Below are 22,679 nucleotides of genomic sequence, written 5' to 3'. Positions count from 1 at the left end.
TGTCAGACAAAACAGTTTTGCCGTAAGACAGCGATTCCCAGAGGGGAAAGGGGCGAAGTGAAAATACTTTATCAGCTGCGTACATATGTAAAGCGGTACCCTGGTTGCAAAGCAAAGCCTCTTTCCCTTTGAAAAGCTGGGAAGGGAGAGCCGGGAGGCGACTGCCTGCGAGCGGGGACAGGAATGACAGAGGCACAAAGCGGAATGCGGCAAAGCCCAGGCCTCCCTCCTAAAGCAGGCTTATCTCCCCATCAGAGCAAAGAAACTGCCTCGCCATGGGGACTGGGTGTTAAACAAATGAATCCAAACAAACCTGGGATGTGGCTCCGGTTGGGAAACTTCAAATACACCCGAGGTTTTTAATGTACAGAAATATCACGTTAAGAGCAGGTTGTGCCAGAGCCCCTGGGGTCAGCAGGGGAAGCATCCACTGCCCCATGTAGGGTGGTTTCTGAGATGAAGGGAGTCACATCCCTGCCTTGAGTTAAGCAGTGGTCCTCAGGCAGGAGCTGCCAGCAGCAAGGGCTCTTCCTCCTGCTCTGAATTCAAGGTCTGTTTAAAAGGCTGGGAATACCAAGACCTGGATGCATGGCATAAATCATCCCTTGGGTTCACTGGAGTGGACGCTGCTGGCAACAAGTGTGCTGGCTGCTGGGTCTGCAGTGGAGGCTTCTCCATCCATCCATCAGCAAGAGGCCTAGGAAGAAGGAAGCATAAAATGAGTGTCATGTTAGCAGCTCCTGTGCCCATCGGTGAGACACAGAGTGGGACCTGAGCTGCTGCTGCCAGGCTGGGGGGGGACACAAAGTGCCTGGCTCCATCCTGCGCACAGCCGGTGGGATGGAGAACACATGGAAGGGATGAGATGCCATGAATACAGACACACAGGGATAGGAGGGAGGTAAGAAACAGGATGGGGGCAGGAATGGGAGAAAGGAAAGGAGAAAAAAGGGAAGGAGGAGAGGCAGTGGGGGGGGAGAGGGAAGGAGCAGGAGCGCGTGTGCCCATCTGGGCGATGCATCACATTGAAATTGTCCTGCATTAAAAATTCACCAGCCAGTGAATTTCCAAGGGATTTGTAGTAATTAGATGACAAAATGCTGGCAAATCTCAGGCTTGCCAAAGATGTTACTCAGGGGTCAAAGACTCGACACTTTTGGCTGGGTAATTTGTAAGTGTCAATCACACTCAGCCATCAGAGAGAAAGGAGAGATCTAAGGGCTGAATCCTAACGAAGTCCGAGGCTCCTGCCTGCGCTGCCCCTGTCACCCTCCCTGTGGCCATGCTCAGCTCAGCCAAAGAGTGGGGTGGGGGGGTTGTTGGTTGTTTTAATCTTAATAATAATAATATTAATATATAGTAATATAAATATATTAATAATAATAATACACACACCACACTCCCCCCCAGTTTCCATTTTTCAGCTTCGGTTTCCTGTGGGAGGGGTGCCTGCTCTGGTTTGCAGCTGCCTGGGGATGATGTTCTTGTCTCATTTATCATGGAACAGACTGGGATGGAAGAGACCTTATAGCTCATCCAGTTCCAACCCTCTGCCATGGGCAGGGACACCTTTCACTAGAGCAGGCAGCTCCAAGCCCCATCCAACCTGGCCTTGAACACTGCCAGGGATGGGGTCTATGTTCCTTGCTGGGGGTGCAGGATAGTGAGCTGCCAGCCCTGCATCACTTCCTCTGAATCCTGGTTAAAACTGCTCCTTGGACAATCCATCCCTCTGTTTCTCAGGGCTTGCTTAGCCCAGGCTGACACACGGAGCTGGGTTTGTCTGAAAATGAAACTAAACCAGCTCCTGCCTGCAATCGGCCTCTTTCTGCATCTCCATCAGCTGTTACGGATCACCACATGGGTTGCTTGTGCCCGTCACCAAGTCTCCAGCACGGGGCTTACTTTGGCTGCAGGGATAAGGCTGAGGTTAAGCCTGGGCTTTGCTGCCAAGGGACCGCGCAGAGGCAGGGTATGGCTCCATGGGGATGGCAGCCTGGAGACCCAGTGTATGGCTGGGACCAAGGTCTCTCATGGTGCTTTGGGTGAAGCTTATTTTGCATTTCGTGGTCTGATTTATACGCTGATGGAGCAGAAAACCTTTGGACTGATCAGGAGGCAGCAGCCAAGCACTTCTCCAGCCCCATCAGCAGGAGAACCGCTAGCATTGGCTACACCTAAGTCTGGAGAGATTTTATGCCACCAAACGTGGGAGAGGCAGCAGCACAATTTCCTCTCCATCCTTCGTGTCTTATAAAGCTGTCCTCATTACATCTGCTAAATCCCACCCCCAGTGAGGATCCCATTCCTCCCATGAGGAATGCTTTAAGCTGTAGGGAAGGGATGGAGTGACATAGGGGTGCTCCAGCCACCAGCTCTGCAGTGCTGCAGCTGCTGGGGCATCAACAGCATCCCTCATACCCCAAGATAAAACACTCTGCAAGCCCCAAACCCACTTCCCAATACACTCAAATAAGCCAAGTCACAGAGGAGGGGAAAAAAAAGCCCCATTTGTTTGCTCCATGCTACCCAGTGTGCTACATTTTGTGAGCATCCTCAACCCAGGGGAGAGGTGGGGAAGGGAAGCAGAAGGAAAATCGCCTTTGGCCAGCGTTGCTGTGGTTGATGTCGAATCCACTGCAATCCTTTGCTATAGGACAAGTACCTCAGCCAAGCAGCAGCACGATGCTCTCCAGTCACTGTGCTGCCCTATATAAAGGAGCTGAGGGGACTGTAGAAGTGGCTGTAGGTTTCTCCTCAATTTAAAAGTCATTTAGCAGCTGCAGAACACTGCCTGGCAACCTCGCAGGAGCATCCTTCCTTCAGCTGCTCGTCACCTGCACTCTGAGCTTCTATTCTATGTAGTTAAATAGGCCAAGACCTGCAGGGGTGCTTTGGCATTGTTTTCTTAATCTTAACTTTATCTAACATGACCTTAAAATGCTGTTAGAGGAACACGTGTCTGGTGTCTGGCACCTGAGAGCTGTTCTCTATGCACCTCATTCCGGTCAGAGCCTGCTGCTGGTGGATGAAGACCAACAGCCCACCTCACACTCACTGGCTGGGCATGCTCATGCCCATCAGCATGGTCCCAGGGCTGGAATAGAGCTTAGTGTTCAATGCTGGACAGGGCTTGGAGCAAGCTGCTCTACTGGAAGGTGTCCCTGCCCATGGCAGGCGTTGGAGCTGGAGGAGCCTGAAGGTCCCTTCCAACACAAACCAGGCTGGGATTCTATGATTCTAATTACAGGCTGTGGAACGTAGGATCCATGCTCCTGCAGGTCCAAGCCTGTGACTGCTGCCCCACAGTGGGATGCTGTCCCTTCCCTGGATCCCCCCCATTGCTGTTCTCTCCTGGCATCACTTTCTCTATCCCACTGATTCAGGTCACACCATGCACACAGCCAAAGCCTGTTCATATTCTCCCTGCCTCTCTTCCCAGCTCCAGTTTGGGGTGAAAGCCTCCCTTATTAGCCAATTTGGATACCTATTTACTGTGAATTACTCAGCCTGATTATTATTCATGAATGGCTAAGTCTGAAATCTCAAGCCCTGCCATGCGATTTCTTCTCCCTTTCCAATGCATATATTTAGGGAAAGCAGGAGGCAGCATCTCAGTCACACGCAGCCACGCTCCAGAGGAAGCTGCCTCCTCGCTCTCCTGGTTTATTTCCCAGGGAGGAAGGTGGTGGTGGAAGCTGGAATGCAGTGATGGTGCTGAACACCATTCATGGTGTGACTTGGGGTACGGTATCAGACACATTGTGCTATTAAGGAGAAGCTCGTGCCTCCCAAATCTCCATCCAGCATCCCAGCCAAGCATCCCTGGGGGTGGCTGCAGGCTGGGATGATGCCAGTTTGCTGCTGTCCCCCCCTTCCATGGTGGGATTATCCAGCTCAAGAGGCACCTCGGCTGTGATGGAGCCTGGCTCATCCGTGGCCATTGGATGGCAACTCATCCGACCCCTTCACACAGTGAGGCTATTTTAATGCTGGCTGCAGGGAGGGGAAAGGAGGTTTCTGTGTGACACAGGGAGCAGCAGCATCCCTTGGCTAATCCTCCAGCAAGGGAGAAGCAGGTGGGGTTTGCAACAGCAAAGGGCTGGTGGAAGGAGGCATGGGGACAATTGGGAGCTGAAGGAAATCAAAGCCCTGAGTGCTAAAACAGGAGTTGGCTCAGTAGGGATCCTGGAAGGGATGTGGGAATGGGCATGGAGCACGGCTGCCTCCCCTGTGCTGTGCTGATGGGGAAACTGAGGCAGCAAGGGAAGGTCTTTGCCTTTACACTGCTTCTTCCATCTCCAGACAGCAGCCACCAAGGCCCTGGGGCATTGTTTCAAGCTGAAACCCTTCCTGTGGGTTTCCTGCCACACCTTGCTCAGGAAGACAACTTCCAGGATACACGGACACTGCAATTCCCACCTCTGTGAGATGACAAGCAAAGCTGGTAGAGATGCTGTGGAGAAGGGGATGGCTGCCAACACCAAAGGCAGACAGAAAGGCTTCATATCGCAGAGCTCCTGCATGGAGCTGGGCTGGAAAGCTGCAGGCATCATGCAGGGGGATGTGAGCTCTTCCTGCAGCCCTTGCCAAGGGCTGGTGAGTGGCATCTACAGTGCTTGCTGTGAAGAGACAGGCTCGGCCCTTCAGGGCTTCCCAAAACCCCACTCTGTGGGGCACACCTGGGAGGAAGACTGCAATGGCACAATGGGAATAAAGGGATGAGAAGAGCTGAAAGTCCCGATCCAGTGCTGCAGGCAGGACGAGTGCAATGGTGATGAAAAGAAACCACCCACAGCAGTGCAGAGGGATGCTGTAAGCAACAGCAATTCAAGCCCACAGCTCACAGTGCAGGATGCGACCTGCCTGCCCATGCCTGCACGGAGCCCCAGCCTGAGTCCCATGGGACAGTGAGAGAAAACCAGCACAGCTCCTGGCCAAGGGGTTTCCAAAGGCCATGAGTCACTTTGAGCAAGCAAAGAGGGCACCGTAGCACAGCCTGGCTCTGGGAGCAGCAGGAAGCATCACTCATCCATGGGATATCCTCTCCGCATGGGCTCGCTGGCTGTCCCCTTAAGTAGATAACAGCCCACACAGGCCTCTGGCAACAGGCAGCAATGAAGTAAAGCTAGTTTTACATTAAAACCCGTTAACCCTCTAATTCAGTAAAAAGGCTGCATTTGAATAATATCCTAATCCAATTCCAGAGCTGGCCCCGGGGAGGGGGGATGCGGTGGGTGCCTGGGGAACAGTCACAGCCGCTGCAGCTCCCATCACCATCCAGCTCAGTGAATGAAGCCATCACAACCCTCTGGGGCTGGGGGCTGCAGACCCCGTGGGGACCTGGACCAGATCCCAGGGCTTGTAGGGACAGGACCAAGTGTGAGCCATTGGTTTCAGCTTTCCGATGGGGACAGCATGTGCAGAGAGACACCCCTGAGCCCATCCAGTGGAGCCTGAAATAACACATCCATCCAGCCCCCAGGATGGCCAGAGCTCCAGCTCATGACCTGGGTGACGAGCAGGGGCAGAGGCTTGGAGCAGGCTGCTCATCCCCTCTGCCATCAGCACAGCCTGGATACAAAGCACCCACCCCAAAAAGGACACCAGAGCAGATGAGCATCGCACCCTACAAGTGCCTAGGGCACACCAGGGGTGACACCAGCCCTGTGGTGTGAGAGCCAGCTAAAAGGGGAGCCGGGCTTACAGCTCATCATTGCCCAATCACAATCATTAAGTGTGCAATCATTTGTTACAGACACAGCCTGATTTAAAAGGAACTATTCCCACCCCTGAACACAACTGCAATGGTGTTCAGCTGCAGAAGCACCGCCAAGGTTAAGGAGCAGTGGGAGGCTATTTCCCAGGTTTAACTACGTGGACAGTTCAGAGTTTGCATTACTTTATCATTAGGGTTGCTTGAGACAAGGGAGGGGGGAAAGAAAGAAAAAAGAAAGAAAAGGCAGTGGGGAGTGATGGATTTCCTGCAGGCCTACTTAGGCCTCCATTTGAATGCAGGGTAATTAGCAGGCATTATGCTCATTTGCAGAAGATTCCCCTTAAACCCACTGTAATTTTAGGGGTGCATGTGTGGGATTCTCAATCCATAACAAAGAAACGGAGTCTCTGCTTGTGGAGCAAGGAATTAACTCCAACTGTTCTCCAGAGCTGCAATCAGCACTTCCATAATTAATGTATGGGCATCCCTCTCTATGTATCTGTATACACAGCTCCCCACACACACACATCAAACAGACTTCCTTGATACCACATTGCCTGAGATCTTCACCAATGTCAAACTGCTCCACAAGATAAGTATCATTAAGGGAAAAGGAAAACCTTCATTACGTTGGAAGGGAAAAGGGGGAGGAAAAGACCCCCTCACGGATGCGTTCCAGCCTGGGAAATAAACTGGTTGAAGACGCATCAAAGGGTTAAATTAATTTTCATTAAAATTTAGATTTGAGAAGGCTCCCTCTCTTCTTTGCTCCCTCCTCCCCCTTTGAACGTTTGACTGGCAACCATTTCATATTTCAATCTCGGCAGAACAAATTGAATTAGCTGTTGAAACCAAACTCTGCTCTGTTCTCTAAAGCCTACATGCTCTGCTTGCGCTAATCCTTTTCGGCGCCGCTGCAGACCTCAGAGACACTCAGCAAGAAACCTGCCCCTCCACAAAAGACAATGGAGAGGGAAGGGGGGGGGAAAGCCCACCACAGGAAAAACACCCCAGGAAAACCCAAGCCCAACCTGCAACGCTGCAAAGCTTTGCTTTGACCGCGTGATGGATGGGTCTGAAGGGTCCTGCCCGGCTCCTCCATCCTCTCTGTGAGGGCCATCGGCTGCATCGATCCTTGGTCCTTTACCCCTGGGATGCTCAAGCCCTGTTTCCCAGTGGTGATCCCCCAAGAGGACCATGGCACTGCTGCCCTGCACTGGTACACATGGCAAAGGGAGTGGGGAGCTGCAGAGGGGATGGGAATGCCACTCACCAACATGGAGCATAGAGAAACCCAAACCTGTCACTGTTCCAGCTGGCTCAGACACCCCCTTTGACAGCGATACCCCTGCCTCAGTTTACCCACCATCACCCAGGGCAGGGCGATGCGCTGGACCTGCCATAAGGGATAAGTGTTGAACACCACAGAGGGGGCACCCCTCAGCTGTGGGGGTCTGGCCCTTGGTCCCAGCCGCAGGAATGTCTGGTGGTGGGGACTGGGGAGCTGCTCAGAGGCTGCACTATGGTTTGGGGAGCCGGCACGGGGTGTTAGAGCTCTGGGTGCCCAGCACAAAGAGCTGGGGGGCCTCAAGCCCACCAGTGCTGAGGCCCAGGCCCTATGGGAGGACTGGCTATGGGAGGCTTGCAGAAGAGCTCGGATAGGGCACATCTGTAAGGACAGGGCTTGCCTGGGCTCTGAGCAACACTGTGTCCTGCCCCTGCCGCACTGCTCCATCCCTCCTGAGCTCCAGCTCCAGCCCTCCCCAACTCCATCTCTATCCCTACCCATCCCCATCCCTCCCCAGCTCCACCTCTATCCCTCCTCAGCTCCATCTCTATCCCTCCTCAGCTCCATCGCCATCCCTCCTCAGCTCCATCTCTATCCCTCCTCAGCTCCATCTCCATCCCTCCTCAGCTCCATCTCTATCCCTCCTCAGCTCCATCTCTATCCCTCCTCAGCTCCATCTCCATCCCCATCCCTCCCCAGCTCCACCTCTATCCCTCCCTCAGCTCCATCTCCATCCCTCCTCAGCTCCACCCCTCCCCAGCTCCATCCCTCCTTTGCTGCATCTCCATCTCTCCCCAGCCCCATCTCTATCCCTCCCCAGCTTCATCCTCAGGCTGCCTGCTGGAGAAGGTGTTAACAGCACATCCACCTCGAGGCATCCTTAAATCAGAGCTGCTCCAAGGGAACAAATGTTATCTGGAAGCCCCGGCACTTACTGCAGACACACTGCATGAAGCAGGCAGTTATTTAATCCAACTTGGATTATTCCTGTGGTCACGTAAGCACCTTCCCTTTCATCAGGAGGGCCCTGGCGCTGTGCTCGTGCCTGGTGCTTGTGGCAGCCCAGGAAGGCAGATGTATTAGCAGGGTTATTGGTGGGCTCTGGGCCCAGATGCGCTCGCTATTGAGGCAGCCAGCAGTGTTGTGGGTTGAACAGGAGTCTGGTAATAAGTAAGGTTATGAGCATCCCACTGGTAGGTGTATTGAGAACCGCCTTGCAGCAATAGGCAGATATTGCCGAGAGGAAAACAGCCTCGCCAGCAGTAATGTGCATCACACACACAAACACACGCCAGCGAGCGCAGGGCAGCCTCCCAGGGCTGGGAGGGAGAACACCCCCAACACCACGGGCTCAGGGGCAGCACCCCGAAAACCAGGTCCTGGCACTTGGGTGAGATGTCACCGGTGTCATTTCTGGGGCTATCATGAGCCAGGACGTGGCAAATCATTCCCTTAGAATCACAGTTTGGGTTGGAAAGGACCTTAAGATCACCCAGTTCCAACCCCCTGCCATGGGCAGGGAACACCTCACACTAAACCATGGCACCCACGGCTCTGGCATTCACCACTTCTCTGTGCCAGCGCCTCAGCACCCTCACAGGGATGAGCTTCCTTATCTCCAACCTGAACTTCCCCTGTCTCAGTCTGAACCCATCGCCCCACGTCCTGTTGCTGCAGGCCCTGATGAAGAGGTTGTACCGAGCAAACACACGCTGCTGGAGGAAGCACCACAGGAATTGTCCCCCAGCACCCCCAGTCACCTCCGTGGGGCAGCACGCCAGCGCGATGCACTTGGCTCTCTCAGCTCTGCATGCGTTTCTCAGCACAGGATGGTGTTTCATCACTGTGGAGGTGGGTGGCGAGTCCTCCAGTGGAGAGGAAAAGGGGGGCAGAGTGCGGTTCAAAGGGATCCAGGAGCATCCCTGGTGTTTTTACTGCACTCTTCCAGCTGCTGGGGCTGGTGAACACGTTTAATACCAGCAACATAGCCACAAACACACAAAGGAGATCTGTGAGTCTCTCACCGCTCCTGAACCACCCAGGGGGGCTCAAAAGCAAGCTGGCTGAGCTGCACGGTGTTTGACCACAGGCAGCTGGCTCCCCTCCTGCTATCCTCTGCCAGGCCACACTCTCCAGCCCTGAAGATGCTGCTCCATGAGGACACACGCCAAGGAGGAGCAATGCCAGCCAGGACTCGAGATGGCACAAACAGACCCTGGGGTGCTGTGCATGGAGTGAAGCTGTGGAGAGGGGAAGTGAAGCTGGGCGAGCAGGGGAAAGGCCTTTGGCCAAACCATGTCCTTCATGGTGGCAGCCGCACGTTGGGCTCCAAACAGGAGCTTGATATTTTTGGCTTCCCAAGCACAGCGAGGGCCGGTTTGTGACCTGACAGCAATTTCTGCTGCAGCAGCAGTTTCTGCTGGCTTCCCCTGCAGCACAGCAAACCCTGGGCAGCACACACACACAGGCAGTGCGGGCACTCGCTTCCACACAGAGCCCAAACTGAGCCCACATCCAGGCTGTACCCCCTGAGGCCATGACTAGGAGCCTGCAGGGTGAGTGGGAGCAGGGGCAGGATGGAAACCCTGACCCTTTGCAGTGCTGCCTTCTCCTCCTGGCACTGCTGACCCTGCAGCAGCCCATTCTGACCTTTAGGGCCAGCGTTGCCTGCCCCTGCCCTGGTACCCACCTCACCAGATGCCAGGCAGATGCTACATGGCCTCGTCCTTGTTGCTCTCCTCCTCTTCCAGATGCTCCAGGATTTCATTCAAAACCTCCGACTTCTTTCTCTTCTTTGGGGATTCTGTCCAGGCCCAGGGTGTAGCGAAGGGGATAGAGGAGAAGAAGAAAAGCAAAGATTAAAACCTGGGCTACCTCAAGGCCCCTTCATCCCCCTCTCTGGTAAAGCCACTCCACTGTCATCTACTTCGCCTCACCATGCAGGGCACCATGGCTGGAGGTGTGACTCCATACCTACCACCCATGCTTTGCAGGAAGCACCCAAACAGGCTCCTTGGTGATGCCAAACCTTCTCGTTGACCCCAATTCACCCATTCCCTGTCCAAAAGCAACGTCTCTTGGTGGTCAACACCAAACCCAGACACCAGCCTTGGTTCAACAATGCTCTTAGCAGCACACAGACCTACCAACATCCTTGCTGAGACATCTGATTGCTGCCTGGCCCTGCAGCCCACCTCGGCTGGCAGTGCATGAAGGTGAGAGGCCAGCTCATGCCCAACGACAGCAATGCCCTTCCTTTGCTTCTCCTGCCCCACACCAACAGCACTGTCCTGTGACCCTCCCAGCATCATCCGGGCCCCTCACTACAAGAGAGACATTGGAGAGGGGTCAGAGAAGGGCAATGGAGCTGGTGCAGGGCCTGCAGCACAAAGGTGATGGGGAAGGGCTGAGGGATCTGGGGGGTTCAGTGTGGAGAAGAGAAGGCTCAGGGGGGACCTGATGGCTCCCTACAACTGCCTGACAGGAGGATGGAGCCAGGAGGGGCTGGGCTCTGCTCCCAAGGAACAAGGGATGGGACAAGAGGAAACGGCCTCAAGCTGCCCCAGGGCAGGTTTAGATGGAGCTGAGGAACAATTCCTGCCCCAGAGGGTGCTCAGGCATTGGAACAGGCTGCCCAGGGCAGGGCTGCAGTCACCGTCCCTGCAAGTGTTCACACCCTGTGGAGACGAGGCCTCAGTGCCATGGGTTAGGGGTGGCCTTGGCAGTGCTGGGGTTAAGAGTGGACTGGATGAGTTAAAGGTCTCTTCCAACCTAAATGATTCCATGATTCTGTGGTCACACCCCTGATACCACTGCGTGCACATCCCTCCCTATTGATGCTCTGCCTGCACCCAAGGGAGCATCGCAACAGCATCAGGGGCGACACCACCATTTGGTCCCTGTCCTGAGGCTGAAGTCGGCTCTGCCTCCTCTTCCTCTCCACAGGGAAGCGGTGCTCTCCCCCTTCTTCCCCCTAAGCCAGCAGCTCTGGCTTGCAAGCAGCACATGGAGAACAGCTGTTTAAATCCTGCTTTCAGACATCAAAAGCCTCGCTGGGTTTCTCAAACAAACAAACATACCATAGGACTAAAGAAAAGGTGTAAAATAAATAAATGGAACAAGCTGTGCATTTTCTTTTAGTATTACAGCTGCTGCGGGAGATAAACAACAAGTAAATGTCACAAAACATCAATACAGAAGAAATTAACCTGACAAAAGCTCACATCCCACCCACCCCCCCCAACAATTCCCAACAATTTTGCATTTCTAGAGTTCCCATCTAATGATTTTAGTTTCCAATTAATTCCTTGTCAGAGAGCCAGAACCTGCCTCCATCCCCTGGGGGCTGCAGGGATGCGGGTGCTGAGCTCAGGGGAGATGAGGCAGACCACAAGGTGCTACCCCAGTACCTCCGGTGGCTCTTCCCAGTTCAATCACCCATAGGCACAAGGGACAACCCACTGCCAGCACAGCAATTCTCCCTCCCCTTCCCTCTGCCCTCCCAGCTCCGTGTCAAGCCTCATGGTCAGGGCTTGGAAATGGCATCAGACGTGGTCCCAGCTCCCAAATCCATAGCAGGGAAGAGAGTGCCTCCCACTTGACACTCCTTCAGGTCCTGAGAGCCTGCATGGAGATGACGATGGGGTTGCACAGGGGAGGGGGTGCTGGATGAGGGATGCTGGATGGATGCTAAGCGAGCATCCCTAAACAGTGCAGTGCATCCATGGGACTGGTCCCGCATGGAGATGATGATGGGGTTGCACAGGGGAGGGGGTGCTGGATGAGGGATGCTGGATGGATGCTAAGCGAGCATCCCTAAACAGTGCAGTGCATCCATGGGACGGGTCCTGCATGGAGATGATGAGGGGGGTGCACAGGGTGGATGAGGGATGCTGGGTGGGGGATGCTGGGTGCTAAGGGAGCATCCTTAAGCAGTGTGGTGCACCCATGGGACCCTGGCAAGAGGCTAGCAGGGCAAAAGGCCCCCACCACACGCTCCAGATTGACCAGCTCAGCTGCAGCACTGCTGGGGAGCACTGGGAGCATCCCCCCCCATCTTCCTAATAAAGAGGAAAAGGGGGAAAAACCCCAACACAGGAGGGTGGGGAAGTGAATTGCTTCGACTTCCGTTGTGCTGCTCCAAGCTGGTTAAGGTTTGCCCGCTAAGGATCCCATTTGCTTCCCTTAAACAAAAGGCAAAGCCGGCAGGGGTGGGCCGGGAGGGGGATTACCACGGGATTAGAACATGGCAGGGTTGTGGATGCCACGCTAATCCTGCGGGGTTTGACTCTCCGGCTACAGCATGTGTTTGCATTAGTTACAGATGCTCTCTGAGAGAAAAAGAAAGCTGTAATAAAAGAAGAAAGGAGAGAAAAGGAAGCCCAAAATGCTGGGAGGTGAGGCTGTAATGCAGCCCAGAGGCAAAAGGAGCAGTTGGGGGTCTGCGGCTCAAAGGAGGAACAACCTGGATAAGGGGATGGGGATGAGGAAGACTCTTCGCGCCCCACCAGGGAGTGCACGGTTGGAGCCTGCCCTCCCCTGCAAACCCTTTGCTTCCAGCCAACAACGGAATAACCAGGGCCAAGCTGCAGTGGGGCTCTCGGAAACGCTCTCACCACTGAAATACAGTGCCCCCTCCTCACCCACCCACCCCGCAGCCTCCGCATCCCCTCTTTCCACCCCATCCTTCCTATCAGGAAAACCAAACCAACCCCACAGGTCCTCCCTTCCCCTGCCCGAGCCGAATTCCCCATCTGTCAATGTAATGCTTTGATCGATGGGAAGGAGCAGGCCCGGCACAGCTGGTTTCCCAAGTTAGGCCTGGCAGGATCCCGCCAGCCCCGCTGCTGACGCCCGGGTGCAATGTTTGTGAAGCACAGAGAACACAAGTCAATAGTAATTTAGCTGGATTGGGAGCAAGTGCCTTCCCTGCACGGACTGCGGGCTCCCGGGAGACAGGGAGCGCGCGCATGCCGAGGGGATGGCTGCTCTGCTCGCGTGTCTTAGACAATCATAGAATCCCAGCCTGGGTTTGGGTTGGAAGAGACCTTAGAGCTCATCCAGCTCCAACCCCTGCCACGGGCAGGGACACCTTCCACTGGAGCAGCTTGCTCCAAGCCCCTGTGTCCAACCTGGCCTTGAACACTGCCAGGGATGGGGCAGCCACAGCTTCTCTGGGCACCCTGTGCCAGCGCCTCAGCACCCTCACAGGGAAGAGCTTCTGCCTTAAATCCAACCTAAATCTCCCCTGTTTCAGTTTGAACCCATCACCCCTTGTCCTATCACTACAGTCCCTGATGAAGAGCCCCTCTCCAGCACCCTTGTAGGCCCCTTCAGACACTGGAAGCTGCTCTGAGGTCAGCACACAGATGGGTTAGTGTCTGCTGCAGTAAGTCAGCAGGGGAGGGCTGGAAGTGCTGGTTATTGCAATATTAGGATAATTTATAGATACAGCCCCAAGAAAGAGTTTTTAAATACATTTTGCAAAGCAAACAGGCAACAATGTCAGCCCTAAAACATGCTACTTGAGATGCAACTCCAATAACCGCATCCTTAGGTGGTACAAGCATCAGTCATGTCAAACTCCAGGCAGACTCTCACCAGTATCTATCCCTTAGGTTGTATTTGATTGGGTAAGGATCATAGAATAGTTAGGGTTGGAAAGGACCTTTTATGAAGTCTCTTTCTACACCTAATCGTTCCCCCTTTGGGGACAAGAAAACCTACATCTCCTGCAAACATTCTATGCCAACTGGAAAACAACCTTATTTGTAATATTCATGGTGTAGACAGGGGGAAGGAGGATGGAAGAGGATGCTCTGAAACAAACAGTTAATTGGAACTTCCTGCATGGATCTAATGGGATAGATTTTAAAGGAGCCTCATTTTCAGCAATTGCCAGAGCTCCAATCTGTGAAAATGTGGCCTTCAGACACTGGAAGCTGCTCTGAGGTCTCCACGCAGCCTTTCATCCTGCAGCAAGGCTTGCCAGGATGGAGCTGCACCTGCAAACCATCACCCTGTGCTGGGAAAGAGAGGGAAGGAAAGGGGGATGGAGCTGTTCATACGCCTTTCATGGGCCACTCAGCCCAGGGCTGGCACGTTCAGCTGCAGGGCACTGGGATCCCTTCATCACTGCTGGTTTCAAAGATGTCAGTGATCCCTGTTTTCCAAAGGGAGGATCCTCCTCCCCAAATGAGGACCAAGATGCTACTGGTGGCAGGGTTTGTGCATCTCTCGCTGCTCTTATGTAGTGTTTGCCATCACCCCGCTCCACATGACAGGCTGGATTTAAGGCCAATCACTGGTCAACCTCTCCATGGCTTCTCTTATCTAGCCCAAGAGTAGATAGGTCTCTTTATCCACAGCAGCCTCCAAACATCCCCCGTCTTGGGCTCTTCATCCACCTTAGCATCACAGAGTGGTTTGGGTTGGAAAGGACCTTAAGATCACCCAGTTCCAACCCCCAATCCAGGCAGGGACACCTTCTAGTACACCAAGCTGCTCCAAGCCCTGTCCAACCTGGCCTAAAGCAGGTCCCACAACTAACAACCCCTGGTGGGGTGCAATTAGAACTCCACAAAGAGTTGTTTCTTGGTTCTAGTAAGACCCTCCTGCCTCTGGATGAACAAAAGGTCCACTGAAAAAAGAGCAAAAAGCCTTAAATCTCTTACAGACTGTGCTTGGAGGCAGGAGGTGTAGGGCTGCAGCCCCAGCATCAGTGCTGGGCTGTGCCTCCCTCCTGACAGCATCACTGAAAGCATTATCTGGCAGGCAGTGGCCGGTTCTGGGGTCCTCACCGTCTCCTGGAACATTACAAAGACTCAGAACAAGCCATAAAGAATGACCTGCAAACAACACGAAATGGGAAGGATGCCCATTCTGGTTTATTGCATCTATTAGATCTACTGAAAAGATAGCTCAGAAGTGGCTTGATTGCCATGATGAACACCTGCACAGAGAAAAGATTTCGGAGCCCAGACCTCTCTTTAACCTAACAAATAAAGCAGGGTGAGACCTGGGAGTTGGAAGCCAAATCTCTATAAATGATGCTGAGAAATAAGGAGCATGATTGTAGTTGGGAGTAGTCAGTGGTAGGACACATCTAAGCCAAAAACGATGGGGGTGACACTGAGCCGCTGGGTGAGGGGTTCTGGGTGCTGCTCCTCAAGACACCAGCCTGAAAGACCAAGGTGACTCTTTCAAAGCTGCTGTGATGCACTGAGATGGAGCAGGATGAGCTCATGGCTCAAGTGAACCTTGCCATCAAACCCAGGTCACTGCACTGTCCCCACTGGACCCCAGTGATAACAACCCCCAGGCCTTACAGCCATCTTCTCACCTCTGGTATCGCTCTGCAGCCTCTCCTACACATAGAGCCACCATGTGCTAACCATGGAAACATCTGTGCATCGCTGTTGTGCCTGCAGCTAGCCAAAAACTTCGGGGAAAAGAGGAAATGGAAGCAGAAAAAGAAGGAACTTTTCAACACACCCCAATTCCAACTGCATAGAGCTTGGGGGAAATGTGTCTGAAAGCCCTGCGAGATGGGCAGGCTCAGTCCTTTATCCTGCTGTAACTCTTTCCTCACCCCTTCTGCTATGTGCAAAGTCCTTGGTATGCTCTCTGGTTGCTTTCATTCCTGTGGAATAACCAGGAAAAGGGCCAGGAGCAGCAGAAGCCAAGCATTAGTTACCCTGTACAGAATAGCACAGTGCTGCCCACACGGCTTGATACAGATGACAGTGCTGCTACAGCAAGACCAGCCTCTCCAAACAGGAGCTTGTGGTGCTGGTCCCCAGGTCCTAAAGGATCACAGAAGACTTTTGAGAGAAAGCAAACACAGAAAAAGCCTCCCATAGGATGGCAATGCTCAATGCTGTGAAGAAAGGGCAGGAAACAAGGAATAGGCTGATCTGGATGGTGGGATAAGACCCACCCCATCCACCACACTATACCTTCTGAAGGTATCTGCCTCCACATCCTGCTTCTCAGATGCTGGGCTTGGCTTGGGGAGTGACAAGAGGACAGCAGCAGCAGGTTTTGGTGGCAAAGAACAGTTGAAGACACCGGGGACCTTGCTCTTGACTCTGTTCACTAAGCCTTCAAGATCCCAAATTATCTTTCTCTCCCATTTTCATCTTGGTCCTTCTGACCTGAGATAAAAGACCTTTGCAACCTGCAAAGTGGTGGGAAGACCCTGACAAGTCTCCCACTGAGCTGGGAGAGGAAACTTATTGGGACATCCATGAACAGTATGGGGATGTCTGAGCTGCTCCTGTGCCTTATGGGCAGAGGAGGATAGTGTGGGGTGGAAATGGGTATCAGGAAAAAGCGAGCTTGGTTCCTGCTCGACAGAAGCCATTCTGCATCACCAGTGAAATGAGATGTGAGGTCTCAGCCCAGCTCCTCAGTAGGCTGCAGGGGCAGGGAGGACTCAAGGCAGGGTGACAATGGTGCATGCTCCATCCTCTCCAACCCAGCTCCAGGTGGGAAAAATCAACCTCTGGCTACACTGGGGAGGAAACACAAAGGAGCATCCCCACGGGGGCTGAAGGCAGAGCGGTAGCTGCAGCTTTCCCCTCTCTATCACTATCACAATTGCTTTTCACACACCCACAGCAAAAGGGATAGGGTGCAGCTCCCTTCCCTCCTCAGGCTGCTGTGCATCCCTGCCAAAAAACCCTTGAAATCAGGAGAGGGCACTTCCCAAAGAAAGAAAACCCCAGCATGGAACTCCAGCCTGCCAGTGCAGGGTGGCGCTGCCAAGACCTCATCCCTGTGCCCACCAGTGTGCCCCAGACAGGCTTTGTTATGGAGATGTGATCCTGGCAGATCTCCTTCTGCTGCAGGATTAGCTACCAGCAGTTCTGCAGCAGAGGATGTGTGTGTGCACCACGCAGGGCTCAACTCATTGGATGTTATTTCTCTCCCCTTGAGATGGGCTGGAGCGCAGTGATGACTGCTGCCTTCAAGCACATTCTCAGTCCCTAAAGATGGGGAGTGATAACCTTGCTCCTGGAGTCCCTGCAGCTCCAAGGCTGCATTCCTCCTGGGATGTGCAAATGCTCTCCCACATGCTCCACCTTGGTGAAGAAGACCCCACACAAGGGGGCTGGAGCAAATGCAGACTGCAACCAGGAGCAAGCTGAGCCTGGGGAAGGTGGGAGGTGACAGAGCTCACAGACAGCATCTGCTGTGAGTCTGCAACTACCAGAAAGCCTGGTTTTGTTCCTCCTGGATTAAGCAGAGTAGAAAGGGGGAAAGGAGATCCTGAGTATAAAGTGGGGTACATGAAACATCACATTTGCTACCTTCTGCACCCAGGTGGAGATTTGCATCACTGTGATCAAGCACTGGGCTCTGGGTGGGCACATCCATCCCCTGCTGCCTCACACATGCCCCCAGCAGCACAGCTCTGCACCCAGGCTACTGCCCATGCCTGGGCACTGCTGTGCTCCTTTTTGGCACCACACTGGAGATCAGTCCATAGATTCCAGCACATCCCACTTTGCCCCACACCTCTCCAGTTATACCCACTCTCCACCCTTCCACCACCAAAGGGCAAGCTTCCCAGCCTGTAACAACCAGCACTGAGCACACCATTTCACAACCAGGAGGCTGGGTCCCTCTGGAGTCAGGCTCAGTAAATAAGCAAGACTTGCTGCACTTCCATCCACAGCCCCACATCTGCTTATGCCAACCCCCAGGATGATGGGTATGTGTGTGCTGGAGAAGGGAGGCTAGGAGGGGATGGAGGAGGAAGAGCATTGATCCCCAGCTTAGCCCTCCAGCCCAGGGGAGCCCTTCCTACATAAATATTTGCCAAGCAATGCATTTGTGCCTGTCAATGGCTGTCAATAGAAGCCTGCAGTGCTGTTATCTGCCGAGCTGTCATTCTCAGGAACCTGATCCAAACAGCCCTGTCCGTGTCTCAACTGATGGCCAAGTTATTCGTCCCTTTGCATGGGTCAGAGCGTGGTCCCCAACTACAGAGCACCCCAGGGTGCATGCGGATGGAGTGAAAGCATCGTGGCTGGCAGGAGGCACCGAGGTGCCTCTGCACTACCAGCACACAAAGAGTTAATGGGCTCACATCCACACAGAGAGCTGTCAGACAAAGCCATGGCCTGGATGCCTCCTGCTTCCCCCTGCATCCTCAGGCTCCAGCATCTCCCTGCCAGCTCTGGCAAGCTGGTAGTGGCAGGGAAAGGGCTTGCGTGGACCAGCAGCGTGTGCCAGATGGGACTGTGCCAGGCAGGGATGTAGTGACAGCCCAGAAGGATGCTGCTGCCTTACCATGGAAATAGTCTGCTGTTTTCCGTCTCAGGGCTTCCACTGTCTCCTCTGTGTCTGCCCACTCCAGGACCAGCCTCCGGCCGTACAAGTGTGTGCTGTGGCACAGGGCGTTGAATGCTTTCTGTAGAGTTAATAGGGAAAAAGAAGATCAGAAGGGAGAAAGCTCATATGAGACAAAGCAAGGATGTCCCTCCCCCTGCCCTGAATCTGAAAGGCCACCAGAGAACATCCTGCTTTGCTCTGATGGGGCAAGGATTCATCTCCATCAGTGGCTTTGACTCAGTCATTTATCTTCTCCATACTTGCAGCAGAGCAAACACCCACCACCATTCCTGCAGGCTGCTGCTGCTCACCAGGGAGCAGGCTCAAACCCAGCCTAGCAAGCAGCTCAAGGCTGGCTGCAGCCCGGCATCACCCTGGGACCACACCTGAGCTGGGCTGAGGATGCTTGGTGCAGCATAAGTGGGTCAACTGCAAACCAGGGCTGGGATTAAGTCAGGTCGTGAGCCCTGCAAACTCGCATCTCTGGAACAAATATGGCAGCTGTAGGACCACAAACACATCCTGATTGCCATCAGGGATGTGTCCTCCCATCCTGAGCACCACAGGAACATGTCCCGATGTCCATCAGGGATGTGTTCTCCCACCCTGAGCTCCAAAGCTGTCCTGGAGAAGCCCAGACCACAGGAACATAACCTGCTGTCCATCAGGGACGTGTCCTCCCATCCTGAGCACCACAGGAACACATCCTGCTGTCCATCAGGGACGTGTCCTCCCATCCTGAGCACCACAGGAACACATCCCGCTGTCCATCAGGGATGTGCCCTCCCATCCAGAGCTCCAAAGCTGTCTTAGAAAAGCCCATTTGATAAACAGCAATTCTGAACCACTTCTGCATCCCCAAATAACACATCTCTGGGCAGAGGGGCCTCTCCTGCAAGAGGCTTTGGTTGCTCAAACCACTCCTCTGCAGGCAGGACCCTGCCTGAGCTCCCTGGTTACAAACCTCAACCAAACCTCCCCCATTTCCAGTGCCAGCACTCAATAACCTCCATTTCCCCCTGCTTCTGACTCCCTTTCACTCATATAATTCCAGTTGACTGTAAGGAAGAGAAACATGGAGCACCAGTTCCTTGGGTCCGACCCCATTCCTGTCCTAAGGGCTGCAAGCTTGGCTGGTGCTTTTGCACCTACAGCTGGGTTTATTTGCCACTGCTGGTGTTTTAAAAGCCCATCTTCCAATTAGCAGAGCAATGTGTTGGCTTAACTAAGCACTCAAGGGGAGGTGGCAGTGGGCAGCTGTGCTGGCACCAAGTTATTGCCAAAGCCTGGCAAACAACTGCAGCTCCAATCACTGGATCTCATTTGTTAATTTATACTCCTTAAGCACTCACCTCCCATAGCACAAAGGAAGAGGAAGGTAGGAAGACAAACAGAGAGCCCCAGCAACCCCGCTGCACTCCACAGCAGGTCATGGAGGAGGGCAATCCATGCTGAACGTGTCCATAGTCACAGTGTAACGTGTGGTGCGTGCTGGGCTCTCGTCCTCCAAGCCACTTGCTCTGCCATGTCCTCATCTGCCCAGCTCAGTTTGGGATGAGGCATCCTCTGGTTTTGTTGGCAGCAATGGGAAAGGTCACGGAGCAAGAAGGAAGCCAGATGTTGCCATTAAGTTGTACTGCATAGAATAAACCCGCTGGGAGAGATGCGTCTGCCAGCAGCCTGGGGACATGGGCACTTCCCAGCCAAATGCACTCCCAAAGTGAGCTGGTGTGCACCCAGGAGAAAGCAAAGCTCAGGATGCCAGGGTGAGATCACAGGAGAGCCTTTCAGCCCACTGCTGCTCCAGCCCATGCAGGAAAGGAGGAGCCACGTCTTTCAGGTGAAAAACCTGCAGAGTCCTGCATCCAGCTCTGGGGCAGCAGCACAAGAGAGACGTGGAGCTGTTGGAGTGAGTCCAGAAGAGGCCACGAGGATGCTGTGAGGGCTGGAGCAGCTCTGCTCTGGAGCCAGGCTGAGAGAGCTGGGCTGGGGCAGCCTGGACAAGAGAAGGCTCCTGAAGGGGAGACCTTAGAGCAGCTCCAGTGCCTAAAGGGGCTGCAGGAAACCTGGAGAGGGGCTTGGGACAAGGGATGTAGGGACAGGCCAAGGGGAATGGCTTTAACCTGCCAGAGGGGAGACTGAGATGAGCTCTGAGGCAGAAGCTCTTCCCTGTGAGGGCGGTAAAGGCTTTAAGGTCCTTTTCAACCCAAACCAGTCTGCGATTCTACAATTAACCATGTGAATGTCACTTCCTTTAGAAGCAAGCTCTGCATTGCTCTGAGAGGAATAAAGACTTCTTCAGGACTCAAAAACAGAGAAACCACCCACAATTTAAAATACAAAAGGATGAAGGGGACAAACGCCACCCCCATACATCCACACTGCTGGAAATAGGAGGAAATTTGCCACTGCTGCTATTCCAAATGAAAGGATAGGTAGGGAAAAAGCACATTTTAATCACACGAGCAATACGACATGAGGACAAACAGGTTGGCTTCCAAAGACAGCACTGGGTGGCCAGAGGTTTGTTTAGCTGTACCTGAATAAGAACCCTGGCAAACCTCCTCACAGGTCTCTTCTGCTTTCCAAATGCTTCAGGGGTTGCATGAAAACCCTACAGCCTTCCAGCCTTAGGAAACAGGATGCTTCAAACACGTTGGTTGGTTCAAGCTGAGTGTTGTATCTCAGTGCAGTGGGGTTTTGTCGCTAGCTCTGAGTACAGCTTGGGCAGCGATAGAGCCCAGCCAGGGAAAAGAGCAGAGCAAAGAGGAAGAGAGGCTGGAACAGCAGCTTAAAAATGCTTGTGGGATTCAGAAAGGGGCTTTCAAAGTGATGGGGTGGCTGATAAAACTCACATGAAGGCACTGGGACACGACAGATGCTGCTCTGGAGCAGAGCGTGCTGCGCCAGGGCAGCGGAGAGGCAGAGATCAAGAGACCGGACCATTGCGCCTGTCACCCCTGAGTGCTACAGCTCCATCCCTAAATGCCATGTTAATTTGGAGGACAGTGCTGCTCTGCCTAGAGATTCCCCCTTGCCCTATTAAATACTCAAGCTGAAGGGCCTCCGGGCTGGAGCCATTAGAGGGACAAAGGGTCAACAACATTAGGAGCTTGATAAATTTCCCTTCCTCACAAAAGCCGGTCCCAACTGAGGATGCTCTCTGCGATGCCAGCTGCACACAAGGATTTTTGCCTTCCGTGTGCATGCTTTTTTAAAGGCTTGACTGTCTTTCCCGAATGGGCAATTTCTGTTTGGAGACCAGATGCATTTTTATATCAACAGGAGAGAAAAGGGGAAACTTGGCTTCCAGTTAATGGTTCACAAACAAAAACAATCCCCCAGCAATTCTGCCCAGGGAACATGGCAAATGGGTAACGCTGCCCTAACGGGATTCATTTGCTATTGCCAGCAGATCAAAGTTCCCTCTCTCATCCCCTAACTTCCATGTACTCCCAGCTAGTGGTCAGCTGGCAGTGGGGATTTAAAACCAAAGACCAGGTTGGATGGGGCTTGGAGCAAGCTGCTCTAGTGGAAGGTGCCCCTGCCCATGGCAGGGGGTTGGAAATGGATGAGCTTTAAGGTCCCTTCCAACCCAGCCATTCTATGATCAGCAGGCACACAAACCCTCTTTGGGAGTATTACTTTGTCCCTCCCACTGCTGTCTTTGACATGAGCTCTTTGCCATTGCCTGGCTGTGCATGTGTGTGTGCTGTGATCTGTTAAATGCTCACAACACAGAAGGCAGAGGGGTGCTGATTTCACCTGATGGTGGTGTAGGGCTCCCAGTGGAGTCCATTCATCACCCTGGGAGCTGTCAAATGACCCAAGAGACAGCCCTGGCTGCAGACATCAGGCTTGGGAAAGCCAGGCTTGAGAATGGGGCCCTGAAGGATGAGCAGATGATGGGATGGGGAGAAGCTGCTCCCACCAGCAGTGTCCTGTGCCCTGCCTGAACATCACCTTCCCTATAAGCAAGGTGACCGCACTGCTCTCCTTGGGCAGAGCATATGGGGAGGCTGAAGGAACCCGACAGGACAGCTGGGAGCAGGAGCCCCACATCCCTGTCCTGGCTTTGGAAAATCTCCATATACAGTCCCACAGCAGTTGAGATTGCTCAGAGAAAAAGACAAACACGAGAGGTCACAGGCTTTAAATGCCCAACAAACCCCCCCTTAACTGTTCCATTACAAACCCATCATGTTTTATAAGACGCTCAGAAGCGACTTCTACATTACTGCTCTGAGCAACATCACTGACAGCCACAAGCTATTCAGCTCCCAGGTCTCCAGGCCCACTCCCCTCCTCTCTTTTCACTAAGCAATAAACTTG

General features: G+C 53.5%; 1 protein-coding gene across 2 annotated transcripts in view; it reads right to left on the bottom strand.

Annotated features, from left to right (window-relative positions):
• Nucleotides 1-319: 319 nt before the first annotated feature.
• RBM19 (RNA binding motif protein 19) overlaps nt 320-22,679 on the bottom strand; it is a 67,824-nt gene continuing 45,464 nt past the window's right edge. The window contains exons 23-25 of one of the 2 annotated variants that reach the window (XM_062631144.1): nt 18,306-18,426; nt 9,693-9,810; nt 320-697 (exon numbers count right to left, since the gene is read on the bottom strand). In XM_062631144.1, coding sequence (XP_062487128.1) covers nt 9,719-9,810; nt 18,306-18,426 — 213 coding nt within the window. In that variant the 3' untranslated portion in view covers nt 320-697; nt 9,693-9,718. The remainder of the gene's footprint in view (nt 698-9,692; nt 9,811-18,305; nt 18,427-22,679) is intronic. The other variant, XM_062631143.1, reaches the window with a different exon arrangement.

This window comes from Pezoporus occidentalis, unplaced genomic scaffold (genome assembly GCF_034315485.1).
Source record: "Pezoporus occidentalis ecotype Australia unplaced genomic scaffold, CSIRO_AGI_Poc_V1 ctg37, whole genome shotgun sequence".
Lineage (NCBI taxonomy): Eukaryota > Metazoa > Chordata > Aves > Psittaciformes > Psittacidae > Pezoporus > Pezoporus occidentalis.
This window is presented reverse-complemented; position numbering and strand designations above follow the sequence as displayed.